Source organism: Tupaia chinensis, unplaced genomic scaffold (genome assembly GCF_000334495.1).
Source record: "Tupaia chinensis unplaced genomic scaffold, TupChi_1.0 Scaffold000002_1, whole genome shotgun sequence".
NCBI lineage: Eukaryota > Metazoa > Chordata > Mammalia > Scandentia > Tupaiidae > Tupaia > Tupaia belangeri.
The window spans coordinates 550036-561126 of record NW_006159428.1 but is presented as its reverse complement, the minus strand read 5'-3'; the positions used below and the strand labels follow the sequence as shown (position 1 = coordinate 561126).

The following is an 11091-nucleotide window of genomic DNA, read 5'->3' as shown; positions in this document are numbered from 1 at the left end:
CCTGTGACTACAATCTAAACAACCTAAGCTTTCCAATCAGTTTGTTCAACCAGTATACGATTTTGCTATTCAGAGTTCTTTCTTTGTCCATTTCTGTTCTGATTTTGTTTGAATTATATGTGGTAAAATATTAGCCGAAACAGTAATATATTTCTTTGTTGTAGTTCACCTTTAAAGGGCCATCTATTTTTATCACGATGCACGTTAGAGGCAGATTTCATATGTAGCCTAGTGCATGGAAATGATTCATCTCAGGAGGTTTTATGTCTTGTGGCCCAAACACTGCAGACGGGCAGGCAACATCAGAACATGCTGCAAATCATCAGCGAGATATGCAAAACTAGCTGAAGTTTCCGAGTTCACCAGAAGGAAGATCAGGACAGAGGTTACGAAAACAGTAATGCATCACTGTGGCAAGGGCTAGGTTGGAGTTAGAAGGTCGTAATCTTCACGCCCAGCACGAGGTTGAAATATGCTTCTTACCGGAGCTGCCCGCTGCTGCAGGAGCAGCTGCGGATCTGGGCGCCCTGGGAGCCCCAGACCACCTTCTTTGTTTGAGTGAGTGCGAGTTGCTCCCGTGGGGACGTCTCACTGTGTGTGCACGCTCAGGGGCTCTTCAGGTCACACTGCAGAAGTCATAGTAGGAGAACTCAGAATCACTTAGAATAATAAAACATGAAGTAATGAATATATGAATAGCAACAAGACTTCAGTAATGCCTAAAACTTATATACTGAAATGTTGGGAAAGTATTTTTCTATGCATTTTTTGCACAGAAAAAATACATATGCTTTAAGTATTTATTTCTGAATAATAGCCACAGAAATTTGTTTTGATCACATTTATCAAGTCACTTTTATCCACTGAATCCAATAAATATGCTTTTAATGTATTTATTTCAAGATAAGCTGTAAACTTTTGTTCAGCTGAAATACCATTGTTAAAGCATAGATTTAGCCATTTCTAAATGACAGATTTTTTAAAAATATATTTTTAAAAATCTTCCTATTGGGTGCATGTGCTCACCAGAGAGAAACAGAAAAAGAGAGAAAGAGATAAAATGAGAAAACACCCCCCACCGGGGGATGGTCATGTCACAGTCCTTTCTCCTCTGTTCTCTTCTTAGGAATTTAGGCATGCACACTCACGTGCCAGGCCTGTTTTCAAGATGTTGAGTCCAGGACTCACATCACAATCAGCCATATTGGGTCTAGCTGCCTTAGCCACCATGTCACCAGCTGGCCCCAGAATTGCCAGAGGGTATGTACAATTAAAAACAGAGAAAGGAGGTGGAGAATTATGCCCAGTGGGTGTGGCGCCCTACAATTCTTCCTCCTCCATTTCTCCATCCTATCAAGATTTGGGGCATGGAAATACACCCCATGGAAATACACACGTCAACTCACTGGAGCCAGCATTTGAACCACGGCCAGCCATGGTGGATTGCATTTCCTTAACCACTAATTTTTTTTTTTGGGGGGGTGGGGCAGCTCCCAGAATTTTTAAAAATCACGCCATTAGAATTAGAATTCTACCGCCTCAGGGTAAAATAATGAAGAAAACCTAAGTTACTCTCCATAATTTAAAGCGGATTATCTATCCACGCATGCACATGTGCACACACACACACACACACACACACACACACACTGCTGTACTTAGAAATGCTTTGACTCAGTGGAGTGACCTGGTAAGTGTGATCTTCACAACTTTCTGTGGCCTCTATCCAGAAACTCTCTAGGAAAGTATTGTAGCATATCTCTTTATGAATTTTCCTTGCTTGTATTTTGATTTCCAGAGCCTTTTGTAAAACAGACAAAGATTTTACTTTGGCTCTATGCATATTTACTGGCCCACTTTCATATAAAATTTATTAATATATTCTATGAGACAAAACTTAGAGTCTCTAAAATTCAGTTTTTCTCCACGTCATTATAATACATAATTCAGAAGTTTGGTGTATTTTTTTCTCCAGCATGTGTTAGTTATCTCACGTTACTCCTTGAATTTTTAGCTGTTTTATTATTATTGTATTATGTCTGACTTTTTCTGACAGTTGATAAACATACAAAATTAAAAGACAACTTGGAACTAGGTATTGGCAGCAGTATGAATATGGCAGGCCCTGACTCATTTTAAAAACTCTAAGAAGGGGAGAACCAGCAGTTGGCTTAATGGCTATGTCGCTGGACTCCCACGTAGTCGACCACAGTTCGCGTCCCAGACCCAGTGGCTTAAAACTCACGCCGGGCGCGTGTGCGTGCATGCCCAAGATCCCGAGAGGAGAATGGAGGAGAAGGGGGTGCGGCGTGGCCATCCCCCCTGGGGGGCGATTTCTCGCTTTCTGTCTCTCCGTCTCTCTCTGTCTGTCTGGCAAGCACATGCGCCCTATAGTGAAAATCTCTCCAAAAAAAAAAAAAACTCTAGGGACCAGCAGTTAGCGTAATGACTATGTTGCTGGACTCCCACATAGGTGACCGCGGTTCGAGTGCCGGACCCGGTGGCTTAGAACTCCCGCCGGGCGCGTGTGCGTGCATGCCCAAGATCCCGAGAGGAGAATGGAGGAGAAGGGGGTGCGGCGTGGCCATCCCCCCTGGGGGGCGATTTCTCGCTTTCTGTCTCTCCGTCTCTCTCTGTCTGTCTGGCAAGCACATGCGCCCTATAGTGAAAATCTCTCCAAAAAAAAAAAAAAAAAATACCACTAAGAAGGGAAGCAAATAGACAACAACGATACGGAAACGGCTATTTAACTTAGAGAACACTTTGAGAAGAGTGTTATAAATGTCTTCACAGTACAATTTCTTTCTGACTAATTTTTGTGCTTTTGAATGAACAGCTACACAGTTTAGACCCTCCTCTTGACGAGCCTTGGCTGACAGGTGTTTCATTACACCTGCCAACAGCTACCTGTCATGACACTGTTCTTTTTCTTTCCTGCCAGAGGGCATAGGCGCTCACCAGAGAGAAACAGAGACAGACGGAAAGCAAGGAACTCCTACTAGGGGGAATGGTCATGCCACAACCCTTTCTGCTCCATCTCTCCCTTCTTTGGGGATTTAAGACGCACTCACACTTCCCTGGCATGTCTTCCAAGCTGCTGGGACTGGGATCGATTTCATATAGCTGGGCATGTGGAATCCAGCTGCCTTACCCACCAGGCGTAGGCCAGCTCACTAACATTCCGGCCACCCTTAACTTAGTGGCAGATTTTCAGCTTTAGTGCTCAATTTCTTCCATAGTTCCCCAAATGTGTTCGTTTATTTATTAATTTCTTCCATTTTATTTTGTTTAAGTCATGGCAGAGAATGATCAGCCAAGGTGTATAGATCAAAATATCGTTCACTTTCTTCTTCCGTAGTTATTTCTGTGGCCGTTTCTAATTTACGTAGAATGGCTGGACATCTTCGTTTGGCTTTCCATGCATATTCAATGTGTGATGATCAAAGCAGGGCCGTAAACATACCCACCGTCGCCAGTATTTATTCTTACTTTGTGTTACACGTGTTCAAAATCAGCTCCTCTAATTATTTTGAAATATGTACTGAATCGTCACCAACTGTCTTTACTGCGTTATCATATTCTATAACCTGATTATTTCAGTGCAAAGGTGTAAGGAAAATCCCAGAGATAATTTTCTTTCTAGAGAGATTTTTGCTATAAGGTACATGCGCTCGCCTGAGAGACAGAGAGAGACAGAAAGTGAGAATCACCCCCTGGGGGGATGGCCACGCTGCAAATCCTTCTCCTCTATTCTGTCAGGATTTTAGGCATGCGTGCACACGCACCCCAGCGTGAGTTTCAAGCCTCTGCATCCAGGACTCAAGCTGCAGTCGGCCATGTGGGAGTCCAACAATGTCACCATTACGCCACCTGCTGGTCCCCCAAGGGATAATTTTCAATGGATATTGAACATTTTGCTTGGGTGTACATTGCATTGGGGGGTACATTTTCACTCCCCTGGTGTTATGTTACTAAGATAAAAAATTCCAGAACCTGACATTCAGTCATTAGGTTGTAAGGCATAGGTGCCGGGCACTGTGCTGGGTGGGCACCTCGTGTGAGCCTACCCCTCCATTCCATGACTTCCTGGCACACAAAGAATGAAACCCAGACTCCTAACCCGCTCTGCGTAGCCTGAACTCTGGGGTCAGCCTCACAGCCACCACACCCGGTGTTTACGATGCCCCGTCCCCACTGTCCTGCCTGTCTGACCAGCATGCCCTGCTCTCCTTGAGGCCTTTACTCTTCCCTCTGCCTAGAATGTTCTTCCCCGGATCTTCTGTGGCTTCCTCCTTTTTATTCAGGTCTCTGGTCAAATGTGCTCCTTCGCTGACCACAGCAGCAAAGCAGTTCTTGCTGTCTGTTGGATTGGATTCCTATTTCATATAGCTGATTTCTTTGTTTCTACACCTCCTGCCCTGCCACTCCAATCAGAAAACAGAAGCACCGGGAGAGCAAGGAGCCTGAATATTTTGCTTTTCCCTGTATCTCAGGATATAGGATATAGTAGCTGCTCAGTAAACGTTAACTGAATGAAGGACTCTCATTTCTCAAAATGACCTTGTAAGATAGGCAGGATGTATTTTATACACATTATAAACATGACTTGTAATCAACTAAGCTAATCAGAGGAGTCTCTGGGGTTTGGACTTCCCTGGTATGAATGAATACCACTTTCAGCCACTCTTTTTCAGTCACTGGAGATGTTGACATGATTCTGATTAGGATCATCAGCTCATCATTTTGAAAGGAATATACAGACTTGGGGCATTTATAAACTGCACGTGGTAGATCTGAGAAAGCTTGATATCAGGCCAGCCAGTGCCATGGTGATTCCGGTAGCCAGATCCCACTTGGCTGATTGTGCAGTTTGAATCCCAGACCCACCAGGTGGCTTGAAAACCATGCCAGGCACATGTGTGTGCAACGTCTTCGATCCCAAAAGGAGGGAGAAATGGAAGAGAAAGGATTCCATGTGACTATTTCCGGTAGGGGGGTGTTTTAGCAACCCCCTAGCCCTTAGCAGACATACGTGCAGAATTCAAAAGAAAAAGAAAGCCTGTTCTAAAAAAGTGTGTTTTTTTAAATTAATTAATGTACCAGATTGAGTTATTCTTTCTATATTTCAAAGAACAGGTAAGCATTGAGATAACCCTGCATTTTTATTTATGACTACTTTCTCATCTCCTTAAAACTCCCTTGAAATTATCAAATGCCCTGTCGTACAGTCAATATATATAAATTAGAAATTACAGTAAAATTATTAAAAACTTTTTAATAAAAGAAAGACTTTCTAAAATTATAATGAAAATGCCTCACTGAAATGGATTTAAGAGATTGGATAGAGATCCCTTCGTTAAAATGATAAAGACAAAAAAATAAAAATACAACTGATTAAACATAAAATGTTTATCATTTAATTTATTTCTGTACTATTACGATCAAGCTTAACATGCTGCAGAAAAATTTCCTTTGTATTTTATCCCAAAGTATTATAATAGGATTTACTTTCTCTCTAAGCTTTATCGCAGGGAAATCAAAATGCATATCTTATTAGTTACCTGTTATTATATATTTTTTATATTAAGCTACCTTCATGTTTCTCGTGAAAATTACAGCTGAGAGGAAAAAAGAAGTCCCTGAGAAAGCCCATTCCACTCGGTGTTGTTGGTTAGCACACTTTACTTCTTAGTTTCTAGCGTAAGTCTATACCTCGCACACACGCATGCACACAGTGATTATTTACATGTAATTCAACGCTCAAGATGGAGATGTAAATTTTTATAATTACTTAGAATGCAGTGTGCAATGGGAAAACATTTACATACACAGAAGAAGAAGGAATGCGTAACTGTGGGTTACTACGCGTGGCCTCTGTGGTGAGAGGCCAGTAAGTTCAGTAGAGAAGCCCCATACCTTATTCACACTCAAGAAAGCAGAAGAACAAAGGGGAGAGGATTTGTAAGAGGTCTCTGAAGTGTGGATAGCAAAAATACAGTCAGAGGCCTTCAGCTGAACTTAGGGTATAAAAAAATAAAAGCACATAGCGTCGAAACCAGACAAGGTGACTCTTTTCGGTTGGGTGGGAAGGCTCAGGTAGAAGTGATTGACACAAGAATACATGTAGGGGTCGGAAGGTGGCGTGGTGGTTAAGGTACTGGATTCCCACGTGGGGAACTGTGGTTTGAGCCCTGGACCTGGTGGTTTGAAAATCATGCCAGGAACGTATTCTTCCCTGCCCAATATCCTGAGAGAAGACTGAAGGAGAAGGGATTACAGTGTGGCCATTCCCCCCGGAGAGTGATTTTTTACTTTCCCTCTATGTCCCTCTCCTGTAAGCACTCATACCCTGTGGCAAAAACCTTAGGAAAGAAGAAGAATGCTTATAAACATGACCAATAGGTTATCAAACGGTTTAACACAACAGAGAAAAACATGTTTAAGGGCATCACTTAGCTTATGCATACGCAGTACAAAAAAATTAATAGAAGAGAAATCAAAGTTGCACAATATGGGGCCAGCAAGTGGCATGGTGGTTAAGGTGCTGGACTCTCCCGTGGCCAACTGTGGTTGGTGGCTTGCTTTCTCACTTTACCCTCTCTCTCTCTCTGGTCAAATTAAATAATAATAATAAATAAAATAAAATAATGTTTTTAAAAAATTATGTACAATATAATCTAATGTTCTTTGGTGAAGATAATGAGTATGTAATATCCTTCATTGGATTATCTTACACTGCATGTGTACTTTGAAAATCGATATCGTACCCCACCAAAATGCACAATATAATATTAGAAATTATAGGGACCAGCAGTTAGCGTAATGGCTATGTCACTGGACTCCCATGTGGTTGACCACGGTTCGCGTCCCGGACCCGGTGGCTTAAAACTCACGCCGGGAGCGTGTGCGTGCATGCCCAAGATCCCAAGAGGAGAATGGAGGAGAAGGGATTGCGGCGTGGCCATCCCCCTTGGGGGGGTGATTTCTTGCTTTCTGTCTCTCTGTCTCTGTCTGTCTGTCTGGTGAGCGCATGCGTCCTATAGCAAAAACCTCTCAAAAAAAAAAAAAGAAATTATAAAATAAAATAAAAATAAATAAAAATTTGAGACATTACAGATTCTAAAAATGATAATAACTTCAACACCCAAATCATGGGTACTTCAGTTTTGTTAAATGAAGAAGGCTTCTGTTCCACCCTATGGAATGGGCCATTCAGCTGACCAACTTTTCTGGGCACTTCAACAGTAAAGATAATGTAGAAAGTAGCAAGAGCTTTCTTCTGGGCTTACAGCTGGCATCTGGCATGTCCACAAGAAAGCTCAGAACTGGTGAGTTTGATGAGGCAAGAAACACCCCAGACGGTATGAAGTGATGTTTGATGGTAGTCATTAGAGGATTCATTAATGTAAGGGAAACTGAACTATAAACACCATACAAATGAAACATATTTTTCAAAAACTATTGACTGAAAATAATTGAATGTTTATTGGTTAAAAATCCACCTTACACGTTCACATTTAAAAATGTGTGTCCACTTGTGTGTTTTCAGATAACCACAAGGACTGTTCGGGCGTGTCCTTACACCTCACACGTCTGCCGTAAGTACTCCCAGTGTTCTCAGATGAGCGCAACTTGAAGATCTTTGGTAACTTAGGGTTGGAAAATCATTGTGTTAGCTCTTTCTTGTGGCTAACAAAGCAAGTGAAGTGGACTGGCCCGATGCAGTGGATCGTTATTGTCTGGTTTCCTGGGAACTGGTAGAACAGGATTCAGAGCACACTGTTCTGGCTCCTCTGGCTGGTGGTCTCTCACAGAGACCTCAACCGAAGCCTCTGCTTAGCTGGGGAGGAGCCACTTCCAAGATCACTCGCGTCATCGTTGGCAGGACTCAGATCTTCTGGGCTGTTGACTGGTCGCCCTCATTTGCCTGCCTTGTGGATTATAAACGGGGCAGCTGACACACAACACGACAACACGGCAGCTGGCTTCCCTCACAGAAAGGAAGCAAAAGAGCAAAGCAGGGCATGCCTGCAAGATGGGAGCAAGCTTCTCGTGACCGAATGGTGGGATGACGCACCGTCACTGCTGCCGTGTCATACTTGTTAGACATAAGTTACTGCACTTTTCTGAGCCCACACTCGAGGGGCGGGGATCAGGTAAGCTAGGAGTCGTGAGGACTGGATTCCTCAATGTTCTCCAACCAAACCTGAAGCAGTAAGGTATACAAATAAGTGTATGAGGGGACTTCAAATAGTTTGTGGGAAAAGGAATTAAATTTTGAGTTTATTTTGATGCAATTTTTTTTTACTTGTGAATATTTTTTTTCATGATGTGCATTTCCAATGAAACTTTTGAGAACCCTAGATAGGCTAGGTAGAGACTTAATACAAAGTCCACACTGTCACAGCGACTGACAAGTCCAGAATCCATGGGCCACCTGGAAATTCAGGGGCTGGATGCTGTGTTCTAGGGTGCGAAGGCAGTGTGTAGGCAGAGTCCCCTCCATTTCAGGGGACTTTGGTCTTTTATCTTAAGGCTTTCAGCTGATCAGATAAGGCCCACCAGCATTTTGGAGAATCCTCTGCTTTATACTCAGAGTCTGATTTAAATGTGAATAACAACTAATAACAACCTTTTTAAAAAAGAAAGTGCCTGGGATGATTTAAATGTGAATAACAACTAATAACAACTTTTTTAAAAAATAAAGTACCTTCCCAGGACCAGCAGTTAGCGTAATGGCTATGTCGCTGGACTCTCATGTAGTCAACCATGGTTTGAGTCCCAGACCCTGTGGCTTAAACTCACGCTGGGCGCATGTGCGTGCGTGCCCGAGATCCCAAGAGGAGAATGGAGGAGAAGGGATTGCGGCGTGGCCATCCCCCTGTGGGAGGGGTTTTGATTTCTCGCTTTCTGTCTTTCTGGTGAGCGCACACCCCCTATAGCAAAAAAACCTCTCCAAAAAAAAAAAAAAAAAAGTACTTTCCCAGCGACACTTAGATTGGTGTTTGACCAACAACCAGGCACCACAGGCCAGCCAAGTTGACACTTAAAATTTACCATCAGGGGACCAGTACGTGACATGGTGGTTAAGGTGCTGGACTCCCACATACTGGTCACGGTTCATATCCCTGACCTGGTGGCTTGCTTTCTCACTCACCCCCGCCCCTGCCTCTCTCTGATCAGAATAAAAATATTTAATACTAATAAGAAACAACAATTTTTAAAAATTTACCATCAGAGGAACCATGCACAGTTTGCCTTCACAAGAAGACAATTCTTAAGGAAAAAAAATATATATTCTACCTTTTCTTCCTGTCATTTCATTTCAGTCTTCACAAAAATCACATTTTATGAAACAATGGGTTGAGGTACACCCCCTTTTCCCAAGACAATAGTATTGACTTTTCCAGGTCATTGAGAGAAATGTCTTCTTTCTGCAGACAGCCTCTAACTGCCGGCATGTACCTGATGATGTCTGTGGACACGGTTATCCCCGCAGGAGAGAAAGGTGAGCGGGCCTCCTTAGTATCTACTGTGACTCGTTACCCAGACAGGTGGCTTGGCAATATGTTTCCATAAACTTTTTAAACGACCAGTGTATTTGTGTCTCTGAAAAATGAACAATTTCTTATTGCCCTTGGATATAATATAGACTTTTGTATTATTCCATGCTAATGATATATTACTTCTCCATTGCTTATGGATCGTGATGCTAAGAATTGATGCCCATGGGTAGGTAGTGAGTTATATTCAAAAAATAAGTCTTGAATATGGTACAAATCGATCTAGTTTTTGGATGCAAAAGACAAATGATATAAAGAGGAACAGCAGAAAGTAGTACATAGAAAGGCTCGAAGTCAAGAGGCTAGCAAACCCAACACTGACTTAGTCTTTGGACTTAGACGTCCTGGCCTGTCCCTGCTTGCAGAATGGGAATGATGACCCCTGACTCTAGGCTGCAGGAAGTTGTGAGCTGTATTAGGTAACATTGTCGAGCAGTATACTTGAAGACCCACCCCCCACCCCACCCCCATGAACGTGTTGTATTAAATGCCATTCATTTGATCCTTCTGGGAATTTAAAAGTCAATGACCCATGTGGTCTTGGTGTTATTGCTCATCTATTACAAAAGAACTATTTATTGAAGAGCTATCATGTGTTAGACTTCAAGGAAGAAACTATGGTCGTCTCAACGGAAACTGTCAACCTAGTGATCTTGGGTGTCTTTAATTGTTCATAAAACCCTTTTGTTCCCAAAATAGAAAGTAATTTTTAAGCATTTTAGCTGGATACATTTCAAAATAAAGGTAACAGGTCAGGCCCATGTTTTCACTGACAGGAGATTTTGATTTGGCCCTAGTCATTTTGTTTATGCATAAAATAAAAATGTGAGGTGAGGGGGATCTTAACTCATCATAGTGAAGTGACCGGCACTGAGTCCGTGCTGCTGTCTGCGGAGCACGTGAGAGTGTGTGTGTTCTACGTAAAACCCCATCCCGGCCTCTCGTAACACCCTCTACATACTTTTAGACGAGAGTAATGTCCTTTTCTGTTGAATAGTGACTTTTTTTCTGTGTTTTCATTTCTCACAGTGGTGAATTCTGACATTTCATGCCATTATAAAAATTACCCAATGCATGTCTTTGCCTATAGAGTTCACACTCATCACTTAGGTAAGAACTTTAAACTACGTGTTATATTATACATATGTACCTTTGTGCTTGCCAGTTCTGTAAATGTAAAATGTAAATCGTATTTGACGGTTAAAATAAAATCATTAAGTCTGTATTTAAAAAAATCATTTTACACAATACTTTGTGATTTCTTAATACTGTTTCATTGTATTCTTTTCATTAATATACTTAGAACTTTGGATTCTGAAAACGTTCAGATTTTATTTTAAATTAGGGAAGCAAATAGGCACCCTACCGTACCCTGTCATATGATTATTATCTGTGTGATTACAGGCAAGGTGGTGAGTGGATACAGGGTAAGAGATGGGCAGTGGACACTGATTGGACGCCAGAGCCCCCAGCTGCCACAGGTATGTGTGTAGAGTCTAATATGAGAGAAAAAATACCAATCAGCAGG

At 42.1% G+C, this 11091-nt stretch overlaps 1 protein-coding gene across 7 annotated transcripts in view; it reads left to right on the top strand.

Annotated features, from left to right (window-relative positions):
* The window catches only part of PAM (peptidylglycine alpha-amidating monooxygenase), a gene marked incomplete at its 5' end in the record, with an annotated part of 212106 nt that overhangs the window by 111397 nt on the left and 89618 nt on the right, over nt 1-11091 (top strand). For all 7 annotated transcript variants that reach the window (XM_014589171.1, XM_027772271.1, XM_027772253.1 and 4 more), the window contains 4 exon segments: nt 7550-7598; nt 9441-9508; nt 10593-10673; nt 10968-11044. In XM_014589171.1, the coding sequence (XP_014444657.1) occupies nt 7550-7598; nt 9441-9508; nt 10593-10673; nt 10968-11044 (275 nt within the window).